We start from the raw sequence: 27,233 nt of genomic DNA on the forward strand, positions 1-27,233 counted from the left end.
ATAATATGCACATGGACCAAGAGGGGGAGAAGACACACAGAAGAGGTTCATAAACACAAAGTGAGAAAAAGGAAAAAAAGCTGCAGCTCGAAATTAAAAGTGAAACACTGGATTTGCCAACCATAAGAGAAAAAGAACAAATCCAAACTATTGGCGCAGAACCTGTGCTCTGACCAAAGGGCTCCAATCCAAATATCAACCAACCTCCCTAACCCTGGACACAAAGTTGTTTCTTTCTGTAAACCACTTAAAATTTCAGCAGTGGCATGGCGGAATAAATGAGCCATTACTACAACTATCCTATATGCATTTACATAAATTTTGAAATGTACATATGTTGTAGTATGCACAAATTATATATTCTAGTGCATGGACCAAAAAGTTTAAAAACACAGGATTTAGAAACATTTTTTATTAAAGATTTTGACTTTAAAAAGCACATGTAGTTCCATTTGAGTATAAAATATTGCTACTAGACCATTAGGTCCAAAATGTAAACATTACATTTTTGCTATTTTCAAATATATTTAACTATTGATAACAGAATATTTTAAGAGCATATTTTTCATTTCAAATTTAAACTTGATTGTACCAGCTTTTCTGCCCATCCAAGAACGCCATTTGACAATTCTTGGGAGTGTCAAGATCCTGATTTAGATGTTTCCAGACATAAAGCCAGGTGGCAAGTCATTTGAAAAGATGGTAAACTGCCACTGATTAGATTTTTTAAAAAATTCTTAATAAATTCTATCTATATACTTACATAATAAAAATTATTAGGTTAAATTACAATACATGCCAGGGCATTGAACATTGTTGACAAAAGTCTGATTGTGATATTTGCTTATGCATCAGTTTGAATGAAAAAAAACAATGCATAGACTGGAGCTGCTGCTTTATATGCATGATTTATGGGTAACATAGCAACTGATCAGTAAATTCAGGTACTTTATAAATAGCATTTCTTTAACTACATGTAAGTACCATTTTTAGAATGCTGATAAAGATTTTTTGCCACTCATCCTAGTGGCTGTTTAGGTATTTTCAGGTTACTAATGACCCAAGCAATTGTGCCATTTACAGATGGATTTTACACCCATTCATAGTCAACAGACAAAAATTCTAGCCTTTAAGACTAGATTTTGCTGCCACTTTGATTCAGTTAAAACAGAGTCATAGAGTTATCCCCAGTGGGCTCAGGTTCCTCCACAGTCATTTCAAGAGGTTGTCTTATAAAGCAAGAAGACTTCTCATTGTGTAGCCGAGGTGGAGAATATCTTACTGCAAAGAAAGAACAAAGAGTTAGAGGAAACTGGTTTCACTACCCCAACCCACATTAACCTTTCAGTTTCAAAGGAAGCAATTTTCCCCTCCTGCAACTTGCTCCCTTACCAGGGTTTGGTTCTATAGGTACTAATCACCCTCCAGTACCTCAAGTGGCCATTATTCATGAGTGAGCCTCAACAGTAAATCACAGCCAAACCTGATCTGCGATCCACATGTGCGCGTTCAGCAGAGATCGCTGTACAATATTTAATTAATGGGTACTGCTGCCAACTCTAGAACCCTTACTGCTGTCCCAGTTCAGACCAGCTAACATCAACAAGCTTGAAGCAAATCTTCCTGGTCTGTATGGTTCAAATAGAGACTTTTCCTCTGAGGACTTCATTGTCACTAAGATTGAGACCATCTGTTAACTGCCTTTGCTGCCGTTCCCCGTGCCCACTAAGCCAAACCTCTCTCCTCAGGCTCTCCACATGCCCTAACTGAACTGTGGTCTCTAGTTTTTCTCCTTTCTCCCCTAATTCTCTCGTCTGTGAGACCCACCTCCTGCTCACTTTGACCCCATTCCTACTAAACTATTGACCACCCAACTTCCCTTCCTGGTCCCTATGCTAGCTGACATTGTAAATGGTTCTCTCACCATAGGTATTGCCTCATCCCTTTCACATCCATAGTCATCACCTCCCCTTAAAAAAAAATGCAACCTCAACCCCTCCATCCTTGCGAACTATCGCCCCATCTGCAACCTCCCTTTCCTCCCAAGTCCTTCAACGTGTTGCTGTCTCCCAAATCTGTGCCCATCTTTCCCACGGTTTCATGTTTGAATCTCTCCAATCAGGTTTCCACCCCTGCCTCAGCAATGAAATGGCCCTAATCAAAGTCACAAATGACATCCTCTGCGACTGCGCTACATTATTTCTCCTGGTCCTCTCTACAGCCTTAAATAGTCAACCACACCATCCTCCTTCAACACATCTGTTGTCCAACTCAGCAGATCTGCCCTCGTTTGGTTCCATTCTTACCTATCCAATCACAGCCAGAGCATCTCCATCAGTGGCTCCTCTTCCCACCCCAGCACTGTCGCCTTTGGAGTCCACCAAGGATCTGTCCTTGGTCCCCTCCTCTTCATCTTCCACATATCTGTCCACCTCTCTTAACCCCTCCACTGACTCTATGTCAGATATCCAATCCTGGATATGTTGCAATTTCCTCCAGTAAGACTATAAGGAAGACTGAAGCCATCAGCTGTGGCCTCAGTCACAAACTCCGTAACTGTGCTACCGATTCCATTCCCCTCCCTGGCCACTGTCTCAGGCTGAACCAGACTATTCATAACCTTGGCATCATATTTGACACTGAGCTGCGGTTCCAACCCCTATACTCTCCATCATAAATTCCGCCTACTTCCACTTCCGTAACATTGCCTGCCTCAGCCCATCTACTGCTCAAATTTTCAGACATGACCTTTGTCACCTCAACTTTATTTTAATGCTCTTCTGGCTGGCCTCCTGTCCTCTACACTCCATAAACTCTGCTGACCATATCCTATCCTGCACCAAGTCTCACTAACACATCATCCCTTTGCTTACTGACCTACATTGGCTTCTGGCTGCCCCACACCTCCATTTAGAATTCTCATACTTGATTAAATCATTTCATGGCCTTGCTTCTCTGTCTCTGCAACCTCCTCCGGTAACCTCTAACCCCCGACAACTATCCGTTGCTCTGACTTTGGCCTCTTGCGTCCCCGTCCCCCCTACCCCCACCCTCGCACCACCATTGGCAGCTGTGTCTTCAGCCAGCTAGGCCTCATGCTCTTGACTTCCCTCCCTTAAGACTCCCCACCTCATTGACAGAGCTACAACATCAGAGCTACAACGCAAGGTGTGGTGGGGGGTGCGGGTGGGAAAGAGACCGCTGGAATGTAAGACCAGGGGTGCAGGGGGGAGTGGAAGATCGGGGGGTGAAGAGGAGAAGATCGGAAGGACATCGGTGGAGGATTGGGGGGTGAAGAAGGGGACATCGGAGCAGGGTGCAAAGGTAGGTTCACTTTGGTGCAGGGTGCAAAGGTAGGTTCACTTCCAGCTATGGTTTTTTATTTAATTTACTTAGTTTCTTGTTCCCTGATCCAGCCCTTCACGACTGGTCAGAAGCGGTGGGCAAGCCGCCCAGGTAAGTTAAAAATCTTTCTAAGTACTTAATCTGTCACAGGTAAAGTGCCTTAAGTACCTCAATGAGGTACATTTAGCTCTTTAACTGTCATCCCGCTGGCTTTAATTGCCGGTGGGACTTCCATTTTCGGGTCGCCGGCTTGCACACAGGTGGGTCCCTTGGGAAACTCAGAAGTAGGCGGGTTGGAGCCGGCTTCCAAACCTGAAAGGAATTTCTGCAATTTTCGAAGCCCCCCCCACCCTCAATTGCCTCCTAAAATCACCCCCATTGATGTAGAGATTACAAATAAAAACACATATATTAACAATACAGCCTTAGTGGTAATTGGTTTTGCAACAATTTACATCCAGGGGTGGTATATGAAAATGAATGATGTAAGAATTGGATATTGAATCTTCAGTGGCCCAAAATAAATTGCATTACTTAACCGATGCACTCATTCAAAACTCAACTTGTAGTGGTGAGAAATTATCATTTAGTGATTCTTAAAAATCTATAGCTACTGTTGAGAAACCAAACCCCTCTATTCTCTACTTAACCAGATTCTATGAAAATACAAAATGAATCAGCTTCAAACTGATATTTTAGGCTGCATCTTGTGAGAAGATTTCCAAGTTGGAAATCATTGTATTTAACCCTAACTCAAAAGACAATCTGTATCAAAGCTCATTGAAACTATAACTGCAATTTCTTAGGCACAACCACAACTGACTGTCAATTTGGCTTCAGATGCAGCAAAAATAATTAAGAGGTCCAAATGAAATACTCTCAGACAGAACAATTTCTCATCATGAGCATGAAATCATAGCAGTAGCTCTCAATACCACTCTTCCCCCACCCAGCCCCTCTCCCCAGACTTTCCTGAAGGCTTTGAGGCCTTGCTTGGTTATGATTCCACATGCAGTTCACGCTCTGCTACTTTGCTCAAATGGCTGACTCAAGAGTGATTGCAAACTATTCAGCAATTGGGATGGAGAGGGGGCATTACAACTGATATGATTCTATCCTGACCCACTATGCATACTCTTGCACTTCTAGCAAAAGATCAGGAAGCATTTGGTGGTGACTCGGTATAAATGGATATATATTTAGCATTAGTAATAGAAGCATAAAAGTGACACAAAGGATCATTAGAATATGAAATACTTTACCACTAGAGGCTATTGAAGCCAAGTCAATCTCAACATTTAAGTGGGAATTAGATAAATATGAAGAAATATATCAAGAGTCTGGGGAAAGAGTACAGAAATAAGTTTAGAGTCGGTAGTTTTGACATGGAGCTAGCACCAGCACAGACATGATGAGCTAAATGGCCGCCTCCTGTGCTGAAATTTCTATGAATCAAACAGATTTCTCCCTTAAAAGCAGTATGATGTGCAAATCTCTGATTATGAAGTTTTACAGAGGTAAGACCATCTCGCTCTTCGATTCCAGATCAACATTAATCAGTGTTTTGTGGAAGCATAACTTTCCAGAATGCAGACTCAAGTGTACAATCTCCCTAGTTGCTAAGTAACAGATCATTAATAACTATACACCGGCACTTTGCAATTTCTCATTCTCTTTACATGATAAGGCTATCAAGATGGCCTCCATCAGGAATCCATACCATTCTTTTTAAATATTCTATTCAGTGCTTGTTCACAGGGGTTTTTCCAAGTATTGAGGTAGCAGATGTTCTGGCCGAGCGCCACATCATGTGTTGAATGCAGCCTATTGATATGAAAAGGCTTATTTAAATTAGCAGGCGAGTTCATTCCTAATACTTCTTTGTTCTCCTTACACTCCGAACAAGGGAAATCCTGGAATTAGAGAAATGCACATTTTAAAAAAAAAAGTCAATTCTGGTAAGAACTAAAGTTTTTTTCAATAAGATCGATAAGTCGATTCACACACGGTACATAGGCCTTCATGTGAATGCATAATTCAGAAGAAATAGGCTCCTGTAGATGCAACATCCTAAATTAACTACCATGGTAGGGTTGGCTTCATTCTTCAAACAAACATTCACACAACACAGGAGGCTGGCCTCCTTTAATGTATTCCCTAGGAACCAATGCTTAGCCACAAAGGCGTTAACTGACGGAATTCACTTTTGCCGTTCCTTGTAAAAGTCATGTACCATGCCTGCACTTTGACATAAGCTTCAGCAACCAACTACAGGATATTCTTCTAATCCTAGATGATTTAATATTCAGCAGGGCCTATTGGAATGGATGTGTGGGATCATGGTGCTCATTAGAAGACACTTGCAAGATAAGTAATCTATATTTTTTTCCACTCCACATTCTCAACACATGTAGGAGCATGCCAAAGAAATACAATTTAGGAGGGTGAACCCTGAAATATATTTTTATCATCCACCAGGGCAGCTTTGCCAAACGCAGTCACAGGTCCGATGAGTTTTGTATAGAAAAAAAGTATTGGGAGTTATTCCAGGTGGTAGCCCTGCAAATGCTATCAATCTGCACCTGATTGAGAGATGTTCAGGAATTACATAGAATGTACAGCACAGAAACAGGCCATTTGGCCCAGTGTTTATGATCCCCACGAGCCTCCTCCCTCCCTACTTCATCTAACCCTATGAAGGGTTAAAGAAAGCAGCTGTAAAATGGATGAAATGATCTTTACTTGGCTCCTTGGGCTCCCTAGCCATTAAATGGTGACAATGTAAAGTGCACTTACCCACTTAGCTATTCTCTGTTTGGACCCTAGTTTATCATTGAGTTTTTCTCACCATAGGAAACAAGCAACTGTTGGGGACTTGATAATGTGTTGATATACTTTATCGGGGATCTGCGAGTGCCGATACAATAACTAAATGTTCCAATTCTGGCTGATGAGGTGGCCGAACCACTTGGTTAGAATGCCAAACAAAATAAAGTTGATCTAATGCACTGCAACAATGGCTGTCAGATTTAAATACTGTTCTCCACCTCCCCCTGCCCCATGACCCAATTGAGATTACTAAACATAATCACAATAACTCTTCTCTTTTACAAATAAAAAGGGAGAAGCACAAATGTGGGCAACGAATTTGAGACTGGAATTCAAACTCTATTCTCCTGGTTTCAGGTCTAAAGTTCTAACATTGTAGCTGTCGAGTCAACCTTTATTTGTACTTTACTGTAAAATCAAAATAAAGTACAGAACAGTAAATACCTTCACTTAAGTTCATTACCACTGTTTTGCCTTCCTAATGAAATAAAAAATGTTAACCATAAAATATATTTTGGCATACATAACGTGCATAGTACTATGCCTATATATTATTTTCAATTCCATCTTTAACCAAAATGTAAGCATTTTGAGTGATCATGTGTATTGGTTCTATATAAAAAAAACACAGCAACATTACCTTAGATTTTACATCAAGCTTGTTTTGAGGTAAAGTTCCAACTAGTGTCTGCAGTTCCAAATGCTCTTTATCAAGCTGGCTATCTGTTCCAATAGCATCCATTATGCTACTCGCAGAAGTGGTTTGTGTATTATATCCACTATCAGCCTATTAATTACAAAAAATCAATACAAACAACAGATAAGGCATGACAGGTACATTAACACTCAGACTGAACGATTCAATAATATATACACATTTACAATGCACACCTAACCATCTATTATTTTACATCATGCATAATTGGATCTGGGTTTTATTCAGGCAAAATCACAAAAAAAATTGACTGTTCTTCAGAATCAACTAGAGCATTAGCTTATGTTAGAATTGCTCAAAACATTATCCTTACCTGCATACTAATGCTCTCAAATGGAATAGCACTGCTTTCTGCTAGAGGCGACATATACATGCGAGGGCTTTCAACATTAAATGTAATTCCAGTCATCGAGCTAGTCATTGGAATACTAATATTGGTTACTGTTTCCTTCACCCATGTGCTATCATCCCCTTCAGTTGCTCCTAGGTCTGCCATATCAACAGTATGATCCTCATTCCCATCTTGAAGCACCATTATGTTTTCGTTGACATCCGAGAGACTGAGAGATGTAATACAATTTGTTTTACCATCTGCTTCCAGATATAAAGAGAACACCTCTGCATCCATTTCAGGGTTAGCATGTGATAGAGAATGGATTCTCTGCTCATTTTTGTGGTCATGCGGAAGAGTAAACTTATGAGGAGAAGTGTGACAAAGTCTGGGATTCATAGGAGGGCATATTTTAATAGGCGAACATCCTTCTATAAAAGGGGATTCTGTACAGTGGTCAAAAATCCCATCTGAGTTTGCTGCAGAAGGAGCAACAGGAGACACGAAAGTAAAGTCCTTTTCTTCTGCATTAAAAAAAAGCACAGGTTATGCAAAGAATAGATTTTTCGAAATAAACAATTAGAATGGTCAGTGAATATTGGGGGAAAATTTTGGAGACTCTACTCCGGTACTATAAAGAGAATATTAAGGGTAAGAGGATTAAGGGTAAGAGGATTAAGGGTAAGAGGATGACTAGGGAAAAAATAGGGCCCATTAGGGACAAAAATGGCAATCTGTGTGTGAAGCCGGCAGATGTAGGAGGGGTTCTAAATTAATTTTTTGCATCTGTTTTCACTATGGAGAAGGACGATGTAGACATAGAAATACGGCAGGGGGACTGTGATATACTCGAACATATTAACATCGAGCGGGAGGAGGTATTGGCGGTTTTAGCAGGCCTAAAAATGGATAAATCCCCAGGCCCGGACGAAATGTATCCCAGGCTACTGTGTGAGGCAAAGGAGGAGATTGCGGGGGCTCTGACACATATATTCAGAATCTCTCTGGCCACAGGGGATGTTCCAGAGGACTGGAGAACCGCTAATGTAATACCATTATTCAAGAAGGGGAGTAGGGAAAAACCGGGGAACTACAGGCCAGTGAGCCTAACATCAGTGGTAGGAAAATTATTGGAAAAAATTCTGAAGGACAAAATTAGCCTCCACTTGGAGAAGCAAGGATTAATCAGGGATAGTCAACATGGCTTTGTCAAGGGAAGATCATGTCTGACTAATTTGATTGAATTTTTTGAGGGGGTGACTAGGCGTGTGGAGACTGGTCAAGAAGGTACGAGCCCATGGAATCCAGGGTGCCTTGGCACTTTGGATACAAAACTGGCTTAGTGGCAGAAGGCAGAGGGTGATGGTTGAAGGTTGTTTTTGTGACTGGAAGCCTGTGGCCAGTGGGGTACCACAGGGATCGGTGCTGGGTCCCTTGCTGTTTGTGGTCTACATTAATGACTTGGATATGAATGTAAAAGGTATGATCAGTAAGTTCGCTGATGATACAAAGATTGGTAGGGTGGTAAATAGCGAGGAGGATAGCCTCAGTCTGCAGGACGATATAGATGGGTTGGTCAGATGGGCGGAACAGTGGCAAATGGAATTTAACCCGGAAAAGTGCGAGGTGATGCACTTTGGAGGGACTAACAAGGCAAGGGAATACACAATGAATGGGAGGACCCTAGGCAAGACAGAGGGTCAGAGGGATCTTGGTGTGCAAGTTCACAGATCCCTGAAGGCGGCGGAACAGGTAGATAAGGTGGTAAAGAAGGCATATGGGATACTTGCCTTTATTAGCCGAGGCATAGAATATAAGAGCAAGGAGGTTATGATGGAGCTGTATAAAACACTGGTTAGGCCACAGCTGGAGTACTGTGTGCAGTTCTGGTCGCCACACTACAGGAAGGATGTGATCGCTTTGGAGAGGGTGCAGAGGAGATTCACCAGGATGTTACCAGGGCTGGAGCGCTTCAGCTATGAAGAGAGACTGGGAAGATTGGGTTTGTTTTCCTTGGAGCAGAGGAGGCTAAGGGGGGACATGATTGAGGTGTACAAAATTATAAGGGGCACAGATAGGATGGATACTAAGGAGCTTTTTCCCTTCGTTGAGGGTTCTATAACAAGGGGACATAGATTCAAGGTAAAAGGCGGGAGGTTTAGAGGGGATTTGAGAAAGAACTTTTTCACCCAGAGGGTGGTTGGAGTCTGGAACTCACTGTCTGAAAGGGTTGTGGAGGCAGGAACCCTCACGACATTCAAGAAGCATTTGGATGAGCACTTGAAATGCCATAGCATACAAGGCTACGGACCAAATGCTGGAATATGGGATTAGAGTAGACAGGGCTGATGGCCGGCGCGGACACGATGGGCCGAAGGGCCTCTATCCGTGCTGTATAACTCTATGACTCTATAAGCTAAGTGGAAGATAGGTGGTTCTCAAAGCATAATGGAGCGTTACTGAGCTGTAACAAATTCAAACAAGTGGTTAATGTTTAAAGAATGTAGTTAGCTACACGTTTTAAAATTTCTATTGTACCCAAACCTCCACACCAGATTTTTCAATTTATGCTTCCATTGAGCGAGGCTTGTGCTGAGTGGAGTCATGAAAATTTACCCTCTAATTTTTCTTCCAAATATGCAAGCAAGGAACTAAAAATAACTCTACTTTTGCTGCACTAATGGTAACAGCAATAGTTCCAAATTGCCTAACACCTTAATAATGAACTTGAATGTATGAGCTTTTCAGGGGTTTTACCAGCCTGTTATAGCAATCTGGCTTGCTTCATGACAGATTAACAAGTGCTATAAATAAGCACTGGTCTGCAAGAATGGTTTTAGGAAGGACCACCTCAAAGTACAAGAAAGAGGGGAAAGTAGTATTCAGGAACTAATTTCAAATTTCTCCATTTAGAATGTTTGCTTGTATTAAAAAGAGTGACTACCATTTTTGAGTTTTAACAATAAAAAGTTCAAACCTGAAACTGGTATTTTGTCAAATTGAAGTCCAATCGGAGACAAAGGTGGTGATGCAGGATTAGGAGAAGACTTCTCTGGAAACATGGGGCTTGTTAGGCTCCCTAAACTGCATGCTCTTCCGGCACCTTGGATGGGACTTGATGAAAATTGCCCCTAAAATTGACAAGGGTGGATCTACATTACCACATTGTGTTGTGTGGCATGCAAACATTTTTTTTGGTATAGTGTGCTTTTCTTAGTAATATTATAGCAGTGAAATAAATGGAACCACATTATGAATCTCCTGTTCTGGTCACCATTCTAAATGGAGCAGACTATAAAGGCACAACTAAATCTAAAAATATTAAAAACTCAATTAGTAAACAAACAAGTTTAATACAAGATTCTCACGAGCACACATTAACTTTTATTAAACTACAGAAACAAACACAAGGCTCCTCAACTGCTACCTACCTTGACAAAAGGTTTTACACAATCAGAGTCAGCTACTTTCATACAAAATCTCTCTTCTCTACCCCTCCCACCCCCCAAAAAAATCTTACAAGATTGAATACTGAAATAAACAATGGATAGTTTAGTTATCGTTTTCTGACTTCAGGCTGTTTGCTGAGGGACCTCACATGAATCCTGTGTTCAATCCAGAAGTGCTTTTCAGTGCAGTAATATAGTTCAGTGTGGATTTGTTTTTAACTAAACACACATTATAGTGGAAAAATACATATACAGCTCATTTTTCATTGCATGAAATACCTAACACCACTTTTCTACAGGCTTTCCTTTCACCCCCTGCTCCAAAAAAGCTTTTCCTGTTGTATCTTACCAGAAGAGAAGATACTGAAATACGGAAGATATGGAAGTGTATAATAATTCATTAATCAAACCAAGAGACTTGCAGTTGGTGAAAACGGAGTGAAGCTCAGTTTGTCCTCAAAAATGTGAAACTGAATTTTAGTTTTGTAATTTTGGCACCAAGTTGCTTTTTTTTAAAAATTGGCTTTTTCTCAAAAAAAAATTTCTGCTGCCACCATCAGTCAATAATGCAGCAATAGCACAGAGTAACTTTTTTTTCCCACACGGTTTTTTCCACACCTTTTTTTTCCAAAGGGCAATCATCCACCATAGATTGACTTTTATTTAAAAATGATAAATTAAGGAACAGCCTTCAGCTGACTACAGAATACTTTAAATTCAATACAGTTAGTTCATGGCACCAGCATTTTCAACAATTCCATTATAGTAAATGCAGAATTTCAATTTTTTATGGATCTGACAATGTACATATTTAAAAACAAAATCGATCGCCATGTACCATGTAGTGTCCCTGAGTGAGGGAGAGGCAGGCAACATGCTGTCAAAACTTTGTCAATGCTGCTCTATAACTAGCTGGTGAGAGGGAACGTTTGGAAACAGCCTGTGTTTACCTATTTCACTTCTTCCTTGTGGTGAAGCACTTAGCTGTGTTATTGGAAGTCAATGGACAGAGCTGAGGCCAGGAACATTGTGTGGAGGACTGGAGGCATAAAACCACATCTTACCAAGCTGCAGCCCAGCACATTCTACATTCTCTTTGCCCTTATAATCTTCTGTATGGGTCCCAAAAATGATATTAGAAGCTTTATACGATACTTACAGAACTAGGAGTTTTTGTGGGGCTCCTACATCGAACTGGAGAAGACTCCAATGAGCATAGATTTCCTTGGGATTGGATAGGTCCCGCACATGGACTTTCCTCTGGTGAAGGAAGGGAGGAGCTATCAGAGCAACTTTTTTCACCATCGATAAATAGTTTCCTTCGAAGTGAAGATGCACTCAAGCTTTCATGGGACTGGTCAGCAGGATCATCCAATTTATAATATTCACCTGAACACAGAAATAAACTTGATTTGAGTAACATTAGTAAAATTTACAGCACAGTTGAAAGGGGAGGAAAAGTGCTTGTGGCAGTGGGTTATACTTTCGTCACCATGCAGACTCTCAAATAGGGTTTCCCTCCCTCCTCGGCTATTCTAGTGACATCAGCCACAGTAAGCATCGATGTGTGTCTTATAGCAGCTACATTGCAAACACCATGGCTATATTTACAGACTGGTCTAAGAACTGCTCAATCCTGGGAAACCACATTACAGGCTGGGAATTTGTATTCCTAGCCTAGTTTCCTGGTTGGCAGGCTTAGAAGCAGCCCTTTTTTTTTGGAATGCAGTAGTCTAAAAGAGGAGACCATACTCATGGTCACCATGACACCATAGATTTGTCACTTTAAAAAAAATCCAAGTTAGCTGGAACATAAAGCACTCCCCCAATACTTTCCTCCCCTTTAAAAAAATATTATTTAGCATTCACAGCATAAAGCCTCACTTGATGGAAAGGGGAAATCAGGCGCAAAAGTCAGTGCTTCCAATTCATGACCCTAATTTTTCATTATTAATTTCAACGATCAGAATATTGAATTGGGTACATTGATTTCTGCATCTTGTTATCTGGTCTGCCGTCCCATTGAGTGAGATCCCACGGCTGGAATACTAACTTGCAAGATTTACACCTATATTCCTTCATAATTTCAAAATTTACAGATGACACAAAACTTGAAAGGGTAGTAAACAGTGAGGAGGATAGTGATAGACTTTAAGAGGACAGACAGGCTTGTGGCATGGGCGGACCCGTGGCAGATGAAATTTAACGCAGAAAAATGCAAAGTGATACATTTCGGTAGAATGAGGAGAGGCAATATAAACTAGAGGGCACAATTCTAAAAGGGGTACAGGAACAGGGAGATCTGGGGGTATATGTGCACAAATTGTTGAAGGTGGCAGGGCAAGTTGAGAAAGCTATTAAAAAAGCATACGAGATCCCGGTCTTTATAAACAGAGGCACAGAGTACAAGAGTAAGGAAGTTATGTTGAACCTTCATTAGACACTGGTTCAGCCACAACTGGAGTATTGTGTCTAGTTCTGGGCACCACACTTCAGGAAAGATGTGAAGGCCTTAGAGAGGGTGTAGAAGAGATTTACTAGAATGATTCCAGGGATGAGGGACTTTAGTAATGTGGTTAGACTGAAGAAGCTGGGGTTGTTCTCCTTGGAACAGAGAAGGTTGCGAAGAGACTTGATAGAGGTATTCAAAATCATGAAGGGTCTAGACAGAGTAGATAGAGAGAAACTGTTCCCATTGGCAGAAGGGTCAAGAACCAGAGGGCATAGATTTAATGTGACTGGCAAAAGAACCAAAGGTGACATGAGGAAAAACTTTTTTTTTTACAACGAGTGGTTAGGATCTGGAATGCACTGCCTGAGAGGATGGTGGAGGCAGATTCAATCATGGCCTTCAAAAGGGAACTGGATAAGTACTTGAAACGAAAAGAAAATTGCAGGGTTACGGGTTAGGGCGGGGGAGTGAGACTAGCTGGATTGCTCTTGCATAGAGCCGGCTCGGACTCAATGGGCCGAATAGCCTCCTTTCACGCTGTAACCTTTCTCTGATTCTATGTAATGGAGAGGGTTGATGAGGGTAGTGCGGTTGATGTTACGTATATGGACTTTCAAAAGGCATTTGATAATGGGATTAAAGGGACAGTGATAGCATGGATACGAAATTGGCTAAGGGACAGAAAGCAAAGAGTAGTGGTGAATGGTTGTTTTTCAGACTGGAGGGAAGTATACAGTGGTGTTCCCCAGGGATCGGTATGAGGACCACTGCTTTTTTGATATATGTTAATGACCTGGACTTGGGTATACAGATCATAATTTCAAAGTCTGAAGATGACACAAAACTCAGAAATATAGTAAACAATGTGGAGGATAGTAACAGACTTCAGGAGGACATACAGACTGGTGAAAAGGACATATGAAATGTAGAGAATTGTAAAGTGATACAATTTGGTAGGGAAAGAATGAAGAGAGGCAATATAAATTAAATGGTAAAATTTTAATGGGGTGCAGGAACAGAGAGACCTGGGGTCCACATACACAAATCTTTGAAGGTGACAGGACAAGTTGAGAAGGCTGTTAAAATAGCATATGGGATCCTTGACTTTATTAATAGAGGCATAGAATACAAAAGCAAGGAAATTATGCTAAACCTTTATAAAACACTGGCTAGGCCTCAGCTAGAGTATTGTGTTCACTTCTGGGCCCCACACTTTAGGAAGGATGTGAAGACCTTAGAGAAGATGCAGAAAATATTTACTAGAATGGTACCAGGAATGAGGGACTTCAGTTATGTGGAGAGACTGGAGAAAGCTGGGGTTGTTCTCCTTAGAGGAGGGAAGGTTAAGAGGAGATTTGACAGAGGTGTTCAAAATCATGAAGGGTTTTATAGAATAAATAAGGAGAAACCGTTTCCAATGGCAGAAGGGTCAGTAACCAGAGGACACAGATGTGAGATGATTGGCAAAAGAAACAGAGACGATCCCGATGAAAAAAAAATTACGCAGGGAGTTGTTGGGATCTGGAATGCACTACTTGAAAGGGTGGTGGAAGCAGATTCAATAGTGACTTTCAAAAGGAAATTGGATAAATACTTGAAGGGAAAAAATTTACAGGGCTATGGGGGAAGAGCAGGCAAGTAGAACTAATTGGATAGCTCTACCAAAGAGCCAGCACAGGCACAATGGGACGAACAGCCTCCTGCTGAACTGTATTGTTCTATGATTCCTGTCCGTATATATAATCTGTTTCAGAGCTCAATCATGTTGCAGTCTTTGGACTGTGAATATCCGTTTCAGTTGGTTCTGGCAGTTGTGGCCTAGCACAGAAATTTTCCATTATTAAACTAGCCTTTTAAAATTTGCACAATGAAAACCTTTTTTATTACCGATAGTCATACCTAGCACCTCCAGTACCACTTGACGAAATTGCAGTGTGAATTCTGCCCAAAATTCCATTATTAATAACAGAAGTTCCACTTCAAATATCTTTAAATGCGTTGGTAACACAAGGTTGTTCAGGAGTTGTGCATTCCATGAACTAGACATTTAATATTGTGACAGATGAATGGCAAGAGCCTTTCATTTTAAAAAAAAGGCAAGGAAATGCACATCAGTGTTAACATCAGCAAATATTTCTTTCAGATCCTCTCAATTTGTACAATGCAGCAGAAAGATTTAGGTGTAACAGTTAAATATACACTGACAATGTCATGTGGCAGCAACCATCAGGACAAGTAGGATACTGTTATGAAGTGCAAGTAGATCCATAAAGGTACTATTCCAAGGAGACAACACTGACTCAACAAAGCACTGGGGAGCATTGTCCCCAATTTTGGTTACTCTGCTTATAATAAGCATTGTAAAAAATTTTAACAGACAATAAATTGTTAGCATCTTAAAAAAAAGTCAATGGTGCTAAGGGAGATGAATCTGTTCATGAGGGAATCAACAAAGGAGAGAAGATATGTTCTTAAAGTTGTAAACTAAACTGGTAGCATGAATGCGACGTGTAATGGATTGTCCCAATTAAGAGAAGAGAAATGGACGCATCGATTTTAAGTTAAGATACTAGTATAAATTGTTTACCAATAGAAGAAACTACAAACTTGTAGTTGCTGTTTGACTAGTGTGGACTCGTCAATTGTCAAATGACCAACCAGTGTCTATCCTCCTGGGGAGGTGGGATGGAAAAGAGGAATGTGTTTGTAAACAGCATGTCTTTGGGATCAAGATGGTTCCAAAAAGATGACACACCTGATGATGCAAACTTAGAACAAAGTCAAGCTGTGGCAGACTCAGTAATCCAATACCTGAGCCAAGCAAGTCTAGGACTATTCAAAAGTACTGTTGATGATTGACCAGCCAGCCTAGCTTACAAATGGATCCTAGAGGGGTAAAACTGTCACTGGAGCTGGGAATCTTACCATTCGGCTCCAGGAAACTCTTCAACCCAATGCCCCTGACTGGACAAGCAGCTGACAGCTTACCAGTGTGCTGTGCTAGTATGCTGTGTATTTAGCTGATTCAACTCCAGCAATACTTTTGCAAATACTTGGGGATCCATAAGTCTTGTTCCTTACCAACCAGCACCTAAGCTCTCTGGATAAGGTAATTGGGAGTGCCCCTATGGGAAGAGTGTGCGCACTATAATCGGGCAAGCAGAAGCTCGACTTGTGTGGGTTTATCAGCAGCTTGGTTTGGTGACTTAAGAACATAGTGAAGTTTTTATATGTGTCACTCAACTAACCAAAATAAAAACCCTTATTGAAGCATTAAAAGCAAGGAGATAAGTGGACAATTGCAGAAATTAATAAGAATACCGTTGTCTCAAGACAGAATAAAAATAATGAGTCTAAGCAGGTCCTGTACATAAGGGATGTCCAAATATGTGTCTTTGTGGGTCACATGCCTTTGTACTATGGAGCCTCAAAGCAACATATAATGTTTAAATCCACGTTCCCATAAATTTGAAGTCTTGAAGTTTTGTTTTACGACTTGTCCACCAATGAAACAACAGTGCTAAAAATAGCCGTTTCCAAATCTCCAGTCCACAAAATTCAAACAGGAAAAAACAAAAAAGAAATACAAGTTGAAATAGGACCAAGCTGCCTGGGCTTGACAGCCAGAGCACCAGTCCTCAGCAGCTACTTTTAGCCTTAGGACCACAAGTTGAGACCCCTGCTGTAAATGGATCTAAATGACAAGGTGACCAGATAGGGTGAATGCCTTTTTCTTTTCCAGACAGTCCTATCCCCCACCCAGACAGCGCAAGCAATAACTAAATCAGATTTTTTTTTAAAAGAAGTGAGAGAACCGGCACAGACCACTCCTAAACCATTGCATGATCAATATTTTGTCCATTTCAGTTTTCACATTTAGACAACACGTATAATGCTTTATACATTACCTATTATTTTTTCTAGATCAAAGTCCACAGGTAATGACAACAAGGTCTGACAAGCTGCTGCAAAAAAAACCTAAGTTATTGAACAAATCTCCTTAAACTACTTAACTCATATGTACAGTAACAAAATCATTGTGTCTTAATCTGCATTACATATTTAAAACATAGCAGAAGCTCAGATTATATTTTTTCAATCATCTTTTGGTATGTAATTGTGTCGGCAGACTGGAGGGTCGTCACTATACTAGCTGTTCAAAAAGGATAAACTGGGTAACTATAGACCAGTTAGTCTAATGTAAGTTGTGGGAAAATTCTTAGCATCCATAAATCAAGATCAAATTAGTGAGCATTTAGAGATGCATAGGATATTTGAGGACAGCTAGTATAGATTTGTTAAAAACTCACGTTTGCCAAATTTAACATAGTTTTGTGAAGGAGTGACTTACTGTATGCTAAAGCGAAAGTAATATATATTGTGCACCTAGATATTTCACAAAGAATCTGATAAAGTGTCTCATAGGAGGCGCACTACAAAAGTGCAGGTATATGGTATAAAAAGGAAAAGTAGCACCATGGATAAAAAGTTGGTTAACGGACAGGAAACAAAGTGCAATTGTCTGTGTTGGTCGGATTGGAGAACAGTTGGAAGTGGGGCACCCTAGAGTCAATGGTTAGGTCCACTTTTGTTCTCAGTATATTATATAACTAGATGATTTGGACTTGAGTGTAGGGAGCACATTATCAAAATTTGATGACAACACAAAAGTAGGGATTTGGAATGGAACAGGGCATAGGCAGATTAGCAGAATGAGCAGATGGGTGACATATGCAATTTATTAACGAAAAGTGATTAGGTGATGCATTTTAGGAAGAACAATGAGGAATGGGAGTACATACTCAGTGGAAGGATATTGAAGGGTCTGGATGAACAAAGAACCAGGAGCGCAAATGCATTGTTGCTAGTGCCGGTGTTTATGGCCATTTAAAAAAAACAACAGCATTTTGGGTTTTAGAGATAGGGACTTACTGTCCAAGAGAAAGGGGGTAATATTGAATTTGTACACAGCAATGGCAAGGCCACAGCTGGAGTGTCATTTGCAATTTTGTGCAGCCCATTATGGAAAGGGCATCAAAGCCAGAGAGTGAATCACAGATTCATCAGGACAATACCAGGGATCAGAAACTAGTTATAAGGAGAGACTTGAGATACTGGAACTATTTCCAATGGAGCAGAAAACGGTTGAGGAGATTTAAAAATATGAAGAATTTTGATAAGTAGAACAGAGAAAGACAACTTCCTCTGCTTGGGGAGTCAGTGCTGAGGGATTATCAATTTAAAATGGTCAACAAGAGAATGAGCGAGAGGGGTTAGGGGAAATGTATTTTATGTAGAGAGCTATTGGAGCATGGAATGCATTATCATAGGGAGTAATTGAGGTAGAGACCATTGCCAGCTTTTAAGGAAAAAGTGAACAGATATTTGCAGCAAAGGAAGAGTGCAGGGCAGTGGGATTAGGTTTAGATTGTTCCAGCAATGGATTGTTCCATTGGGCACAGACACAACGGGCCCAATGGCCTCCTTCTGCGCTGGAAACAGTTGTAACATTCATGATCGTGCCGCTGTAGTAGACAGTGCAAATAGGTGTTAATGTGGCTGAAGTAATTTAGTTAAGACTAGCTAAAGATGTGTGGAGTATCATACAAAACCAAATGATGGCAAATTATATTGCAGAGATTCTTCAAATCCTCCCCTTTGGTAATGTACCTCGTACGTCACGAGTGCACATCAGAAAATTGCAAACAAAAGCTCTAAAAATCTACCCCCAAAAGCACATTTTCTGGGGTTAAACTTATATTTATAAAATATTAATTTTCCACAAATTTCCATATTCATGAGAAAAAGGTGATATATTTAGACAGTTATTTAATAACCTGCTTGGAGAGAGCACTGGTCTCCAGGAGAGAATCAATGGGGGAAATAATTAACAGAACAAAGAATTAATGGGAACATTGAAAAAAATTCTTGAGGGTAGTTACAATGTTGAATTTTCCAACACAAACTATAGTTGAAGCAGAGTCCAAAAATTCTTTTAAAAGGGAATTAGACAGTTGCTTGAAAAAGTGAAATATTAAAGGAAGCATGAAGGAGATTGTCATTAGACAAGGTGGCTCCTGTGGAGAAAAATACTAAATGACCTGTAGCTTTCAATGATCTGATGTGATTTCAGTTCAGGTAAGTTTGCACTTCTACATTTCTGATAATTCAGTTCCATATACATTAAGTGTTTACTATTTTATGTGTGTATGAAGGAATATCATTTGGGTACAAGTAATAACAACACTTATCACAGTGCAATGTATGATTAATAAGACTTCAAACAACTAATATTCTTATTTTAAGGTCAAGGGTAAGTATGCAGTATTACAGCTAAATGATCGAATTCTTCAAGGGAAATATCAGGAAGGACACAGTAAAAACACACTGTGGTCAAATAAAATATGAAGTACAAAGATGAAGTTTTGTTACAATTTCACTTCATCATATACTGTACAAGTAGTACTTGTAGCACTGAATTACAGATTTCGATTCTCCTGTAGAAACAATATGGCAACCTCCATTATTCCCATAAAGATGTTCACCTATGTGCTCTCCTAACATAACCACCAGGTCATATCTGCTTGCAAAATGTATGCCAGTGTGAAGCAGCTACTTAATTGTCATTGCATTGAAATTTGTGAGAAATTAAAGCTATAAGAGACATAGAGGTCAAGTATTTTACTTTTGGAATATGGTGTCTTATGATTATGTTGTCTTGTAAAGTAAATTGTTTGTCATGTGATTTAAATTCACTTTAGGTCCACTGAACAAATTAATTCTTAGTTGCAGGCAGGCACTTGTTCTGGACAAAAGTAGAACAAATAAAGCACTAAATTGCAATCAATAGAATGGCAGAACTTGATGCAGCTATTATACGACAACTACTAACCATTATGCTTCCCAGGCAATACAACAGATTCTTTTGACATAACTGAAGAATCCCTATCCCAGGATGAACCTGAAAGGAAGGGCAAACAAAGAAATGTAAATGCTTTAGATGCACTTTATACATGATTACATTCCGTTAAGGCTCTTAACATAATATCATTTTTTTTAAAAAAAGGGAAATCTCCCTAAAGATGCTGACGGCATCAGAATACACAAGTGAGAAACAACACCAACGGGAATGGGAAAAGGTAGCAGCCAATAAGAAAACAAACACACACATACACATATACTGGGGGGGCTCTGCCGCAACCTTGACAAACAGGAATTTCAGGAATATTCCTCTCCTCCAACCACTCCCCCCACCCAATTTCATTGAACATACTAAGTTCACAATGGGAAATAACTCCAAAGCACCAGCAGCCCCAAGGTATTTCACATGTAAGCCTAGACAGTATCAACAAGGTACTTGACTGTGTGTATATAATTGTTTACAATTGTTAACCCCAGTCCATCACCGGCATCTCCACATCATATATAAACACACACAAACAAGCAAAGATGAGCCTGACCCAACATCCACACACACACAGCTAACTTAAAGAGTCACTGTGTTGTGATTAGGAATGGGAACAGTGAGTATTTTTGCCTCCATTTCCTAGCCTTTGGACACTTGTCAAACTAGGGACTTTCTTGGTCTGTATGACCCTTATCCACTCAGCTTATAGGAGGGCTCCTCAGGAATTATCAGATGAAATAGCAACTGATTCAGCAAACTTTGGTCCAATTCAAAGGAAAATGTTATGTGGGAAAACTGAGTTGAAGTCCAAATAATTGATTTTTAACAAAAAAAAATTCTGAGAGTTTTCATTAATATAAAATAAAGTTTCTGCTGTTGCAATGAAAATAAATAGTGAACATATTTTAGTTTATCTAACTCTGAAATTACATCTTAAATTGTATTGAGGCAAATACTGCCAAACAGCTCTAACTTGCTGTGCTGAATCAAACTGGTCTATGCATCGCTTACATTTTAGTTTCCTGAACATTTTTTAATCTTGCATACTGACCACAACTCCTCCCACTAAACAAACTTAACATCCAATTCTAGGTATCTAACATAAAGGGATTTTTTGTTGATTACATAGTTATTGATTTTTGACTAAATCTAATATATTGAGCTGAGAATAAATGACATGCAAACTAACTGGTTGAGAAGTGTAAGCTGGCTTATCTATGTACATCCCCATCTTTGAACCAACAGCTGTTACAGTCTTGTGGAGGAGTCCCATTTGAGAAGAATTTTGTTATTTATAGATTAAAGGAATCAGTAAAACTCAGCTATTTTCAAAGAACTCACATTTGGCTCGATGGGACTGTGCAATTTGTTTCCCCTCAGCTTGAGTCCAAGGAGAAGGGACAATGATACTATTCAAGAAAAACTAAAAATAAAAAGTCAGATAAAACAGAATATTAGGATACATTTCATACTGAAATCTTAAACCTGAGGTGAAGATTCAAGTAATATTACAACATGGCATAGGATCACTGCCTGAATTTATTGTTATAATTTTAGGGTTTCACCACATATTTCTCTCATTAGCTGTGCAAAAGGCCACTCCCATAAAGTAAGCCCCTACTTCTACAAAATGAAGTGTGATATTATCCACACAATATCTGATATAGCCATATTGCCTAGGAACAAGCAGATACCATATTACTGAGATTAGCTATCAGATAGTATATAAACAGAGACCATGTGACTTAGACTATAAACTTTAAATCAGGTTTATTAAAAAAAACTGGAACAGTAACAAAGTTTATATGGCAAACCACTTGATTATAGAACTTTTAATGTACACCTCCTCCAGTACAAAAATAATAAAAAGCCACAACACTTCACTAACTCTGCTAATAATACTGAACTCTACACCAGTATCTATGATGCAATGTATGCATGAGGTTTGTCTATCCACCATGAAGTCTTCATGAGTCCATCTCTACATTGGCTACAGTGCCATGGTATGAAGTAGAGTTAGCAGAAACTAGCCAAAGATATCTCCCAATCCCTACCCCCAGAGACAATACGGTGGGATCTCCATCGTCGACATGACAGGATTACCAGAGTTCAGAGAAATCCTTTAGGAATGCCAATCGACCATGAAAAATATAGAACGATACCTATCTAGCATTTTGCAGAACAAAACCGACTGATAGCCCAGTCAACACAAGTGGTAATATGCTTATGAAACATCCTGAAGTGGTCAAATAAACAATAAGAAAAGTTGAGGTTCCTTACAGTATCTTGAATAATTCAATCACAGTTTTAAAAAAAATACTGAAAATGCAAATTGTGCTCTGGTTATTTAGATCTGCCAAAATCATTTACAACCTTGTAATTTTCTCCCAGATATCTATATTTTGTGTGCATTAATAAACTTTTTAAAAATTGAACTATGTGCCCAAGATCATTTGGACATGGATGGATGAATTCTGGAGTATTTTAAAACAAATGTTATGACTTAAAAAAATATATGCATATGTGTATACATATAGATTTATACGTTGTGAGGGGTGTAGGAACCAGTCACTTGAGAAGAAGGTCCTTAGCAATTTGTCAGTCGTACTTGCTGGCACGATTTTCCTTTAACAGTTACTAATGTCACACAAAAACGTTTTCCTCATTTTGGCCTAAGCACTTACCTCTTCAATGGCTTTTTGTTTCCTTGCCTCAATATCATTATCTAGTCTAAAAGCATAAATTTAAAAAAATAAAATTTTAAAAATATTACTGTCACAACAAGCCTGCTGACATTGAAACTGACTCCTAGCACAATACAAAGAATAACCTTTTTCCACTGGTAATCTAACAAGAAATTCCATGCATGTTCTTCAACATTTTAAATCTTTGTCCCCTATTTTTGAACTACAAGAGACATTGTTTGGCACATTATTGCAACTTACTGTTTAAAATAGAATCAGACAGTATTGTGATTAGAAGCTTTGGCCCCCTGACAACACAGGTATGAAAAATTGAGACTGTGTAGTTTCTGTCTGTGTAGGCCACAAACGAAAATATCCACTCTTCAAATATAAGTCTCATTAGAAAAAAAATACTGGAAGCAGCAATATATTGGTAGAAGCACACTATAAGATGTGCAATTAAAACCTAATGGTCAATACGGACATTGAACAAAGCAAGTCCGATCCACTACACAATCCTATAGTGCAAGAAAATGCAATGGAATGGAGAAAATTTGTGGGTGACTTAATGAACTAATTGAGGGCATGCTATTAAGAAAAAAAAACATGACTAAGAGTTAACAAATCATTCTGAATTGAAATTAAGCAAGAAAATATCTCCAGAGTGATAGCCCTTCATAAGATCCCCCTGCTGAATGGCAAACAAAATACTACCATATATGTAATTTAAATGGATGAGAAAGAACATCAAATCACACATGTACACATTGATCTAATGAATGCACTGTATGCAACTCATAATAGGATAAAACTGGTAACCTGGTGCAGCTCATAAATGCAGATTGCTGGTGAACATCTTCTGGGTCAATTTCAATTGGATGCAAGATGGCAAGCTCTCCAATGGACCATCTGAATTTTCCAGGTGTCTAAATGAGGAAAATAGTACATTTTCAAGCTATACACCAGAAATACGGAAGAAAGAATTTCCATTTATATACTGCCTTTCATGATCTCAGGATGTCCCAAAGTGATTTACAGCCAATGAAGTACTTTTTGGTGTTGTCACTGTTATAACGTAGGAGCAGATGAACAGATCATCTATATTTTTAAGGTGCTGGTTGAGGGATAAATATTAGCCAGGACACTGGAAAAACTTCCCTGCTCTTCTTTGAATAGTGCTGTGGGATCTTTTTTGTCCACCTGAGGGCAGACGAGGCCTCGGTTTAACATCTCATCCGAAAGATGACACCTTCAACAGTGCAGCATCCCTTCAACACTGCACTGAAGTGCCAGCCTAGATTATGTTTTTTTTTATTCGTTCATGGGATGTGGGCGTCGCTAGTAAGGCCAGCATTTATTGCCCATCCTTAATTGCCTTTGAGAAGGTGGTGGTGAGCCGCCTTCTTGAAGCGCTGCAGTCCGTGTGGTGAAGGCTCTCCCATAGTGCTGTTAGGTAGAGAATTCCAGGATTTTGACCCAGCTACGATGAAGGAACTGTGATATATTTCCAAGTCGGGATGGTGTGTGACTTAGAGAGGAACGTGCAGATGGTGTTGTTCCCATATGCCTGCTGCCCTTGTCTTTCTAGGTGGTAGAGGTCGCGGGTTTGGGAGGTGCTGTGGAAGAAGCCTTGGCGAGTTGCTGCAGTGCATCCTGTAGATGGTACACATTGCAGCCACGGTGTGCCGGTAGTGAAGGAAGTGAATGCTTAGGGTGGTGGATAGGGTACCAATCAAGCGGGCTGCTTTGTCCTGGATGGTGTCGAGCTTCTTGAGTATTGGTAGAGCTGCACTCATCCAGGCAAGAGTGTTCCATCACACTCCTGACTTGTGCCTTGTAGATGGTGGAAAGGCTTTGGGGAGTCAGGACGTGAGTCACTCACCGCAGAATACCCAGCCTCTGACCTGCTCTTGTAGCCACAGTATTTGTGTGGCTGGTCCAGTTAAGTTTCTGGTCAATGGTGACCCCCAGGATGTTGATGGTGAGGGATTCGGCGAGGTAATGACGTTTTTTGTCAAGGGGAGGTGGTTAGACACTCTCTTGTTGGAGATGGTTATTGCCTGGCACGAATGTTACTTGCCACTTATCAGCCCAAGCCTGGTGTTGTCCAGGTCATGCTGCATGCGGGCACAGACTGCTTCATTATCTGAGGGGTTGCGAATGGAACTGAACACTGTGCAATCATCAGCGAACATCCCCATTTCTGACCTTATGATGAAGGGAAGGTCATTGATGAAGCAGCTGAAGATGGTTGGGCTTAGGACACTGCCCTGAGGAACTCCTGCAGCAATGTCCTGGGGCTGAGATGATTGGCCTCCAACAACCACTACCATCTGTGCTCAAATCTCTGTACTGAGCTGAGGAATAAGCATTCTTTCTAGCAAATTTCAAACTGAAAAGCATCCCAAACTATTGTAAATTTAAAGAAAATTTGACTTCCTTGCTTGTAAGCATTTCCTCCCCCTCTTACCCAACTATTTAAAAATAACGTTAATTTGTTACTGGCTAATCCAATCTGGGATGGCTCTTTCAAATATAGTTTTCATGTGACATGTACCCTTTCTTCTAAAACAACCAACTTAAAATACAGCACTGCTAATAAGCGTTATGTACAAGAGCAAAATATTTGGTCAAAGATACAATATTTTGTGTGCAATATAGTAACAGAAGAGAAAAGAATTCCCCCTTTAAAGAATGTTAATCTAACCTGTGAGTCAGGTGTTTTCACCAATCTGAAGACAGATGGACTGGGAACCACTGGCTCATGCAATCTTGCATAATCACTGGGACTCTCAAAAGGATTCGAGACAGGGGGCCGCCCAGGTGTGTCCGGCGTTACATGTAACCTAGTCTCATTCTTCAGGTCTCCCATTATTCTTTTCTTAATGGTATATAGCAGCTTTCAGGAAGCAGAAGAATCTACATGAAAAAGTAAACAACAATTTTTTTTTAAGTCAAGTGAAATATGATTTTTTTTTATTCTGCCTTTGTGAAGCACTTTGGGACATTGCTCTTCTTTAAAAGCACTATATAAATTCAAGTTGTTAATGTCATCTCTTCTCCAATAATCTATTGCCATGTCATTCTCATTGAATTAAAACCAGCGAAAAGATAAAAAAAGGATTTTCTTCAATGAGCTCACATGACTATTTTGAACGTATAGGTCTGTGGTAGGCAATGGGAAATTTCAACCAAAAGGTGTTGCAAGGGTAGGGATGAAGTTGGAAGTGGATAAGCAGTGCACATCTCCACAGAAAGAATTTGGAAAGAAGCTTGTTAAGAGATCCCTTGGAAACAGTTAAATGCTTTTTGATTGGTTCTTGGAAAAATGAATGCTGTTTTCCTTTCCCACCTCAGGTAGATAAATGATTATATCAAACAGTTACTTTAATGTCTCCTCATATGGGGGAGCAGCTCTTTACTGACCATCTATTTAGACTGATGATTTTTAATATAAACATTTTTTCTATACATCTTTCCTTCTCAACCAGATATCCTTAAAGTACTACTTAGCCTAAGCAAGTTGCAGCAACTGGGTCACAGCACATATTCCTACATGCAATGCTTCTGCAGGGCCACTTTAGCTAAGTGAAGTTTTGTGTACAATTCATTTCTGTGAATAGTTCTTTGGGAGAGCTGACTGATGCACCAGTGAAGCCTCCGGTCAAGAAAGGTCGAGACTGGGCCAAAGTTGGTCAAACATTTCACAATGAATGAGGAATTCAGTTTGCTGTTGTGAAAAGTGACAAGAAGCCACATGACCTTTTGTGCATAAATACATTTGCTGAGAACAAGGTGGATGATTTAAAGAAATATTTCAAACAGGTACATTCTGAATTTGATAGAAAATTTTCAATCAGTTTGCAGTTCTTGACTGAAATCAACTCTCAAACAACGGAAAAGGGTTCCGAAACAATTTCTCTTCATCTTCAGAACTTATAACTTTGGCCAGTTGCAAAACTGCTTGGATTCTGACGTGAAAAAAGAAACTATTTTCTGATGGAGAGTTGGCGAGAGTGATTATGGTGACAGTCATGGACATTTTACTGGAGAACTATGCAACGAAAATCAGAAATGATATCCTGCAGAAAATTCGAGAGCTGCAGTCGAGTCATCAGATAGTTTGACGTCGTTTGCTGGATCTGGCTGGCAGCGTCGAATCTCGGTTAAAATCTGAGCGGAAAGATTCTCTTGCACTTTCACTTAATGAATCCTGCAACATTCGTGACACCGGGCATGATTTGTTAAGCATAACTTTGAACTAAAAGAGCGGTTGGCACCTACGGGACTGAAAGTCCGCACATGGGGTTCTGACATTTTAGCTGCTGCAAATGTGATCATCGAGAGGTTTGAGCTGACCTTGGATAATCTGGGCTCGATCAGCACTGATGATGCATCTGCCATAATTAATCAAAACTCTGGCTTCGTTACACCACTGAATAAATATGAGTGAAATCGGAACCATACAGCAATCAAAAGTCTCCTTTCACTCATAATTCACCGAGAGCCTTTGTGCTCAGA

At 39.9% G+C, this 27,233-nt stretch overlaps 1 protein-coding gene across 3 annotated transcripts in view; it reads right to left on the reverse strand.

The window, feature by feature from the left end:
• Positions 1-440: 440 nt before the first annotated feature.
• bora (bora aurora kinase A activator) overlaps positions 441-27,233 on the reverse strand; it is a 33,327-nt gene continuing 6,534 nt past the window's right edge. The window contains exons 2-13 of one of the 3 annotated variants that reach the window (XM_067985498.1): positions 25,420-25,631; positions 23,532-23,638; positions 22,713-22,758; positions 21,370-21,451; positions 20,014-20,082; positions 17,030-17,083; positions 11,829-12,058; positions 10,198-10,351; positions 7,203-7,744; positions 6,815-6,961; positions 5,066-5,258; positions 441-1,281 (exon numbers count right to left, since the gene is read on the reverse strand). In XM_067985498.1, the coding sequence (XP_067841599.1) occupies positions 1,163-1,281; positions 5,066-5,258; positions 6,815-6,961; positions 7,203-7,744; positions 10,198-10,351; positions 11,829-12,058; positions 17,030-17,083; positions 20,014-20,082; positions 21,370-21,451; positions 22,713-22,758; positions 23,532-23,638; positions 25,420-25,584 (1,908 nt within the window). In that variant the 5' untranslated portion in view covers positions 25,585-25,631 and the 3' untranslated portion in view covers positions 441-1,162. Of the gene's footprint in view, positions 1,282-5,065; positions 5,259-6,814; positions 6,962-7,202; positions 7,745-10,197; positions 10,352-11,828; positions 12,059-17,029; positions 17,087-20,013; positions 20,083-21,369; positions 21,452-22,712; positions 22,759-23,531; positions 23,639-25,419; positions 25,632-27,233 lie in introns of all 3 variants that reach the window. The other 2 variants (XM_067985496.1, XM_067985499.1) reach the window with 2 other exon arrangements.

Source organism: Heptranchias perlo, chromosome 6 (genome assembly GCF_035084215.1).
Source record: "Heptranchias perlo isolate sHepPer1 chromosome 6, sHepPer1.hap1, whole genome shotgun sequence".
NCBI lineage: Eukaryota > Metazoa > Chordata > Chondrichthyes > Hexanchiformes > Hexanchidae > Heptranchias > Heptranchias perlo.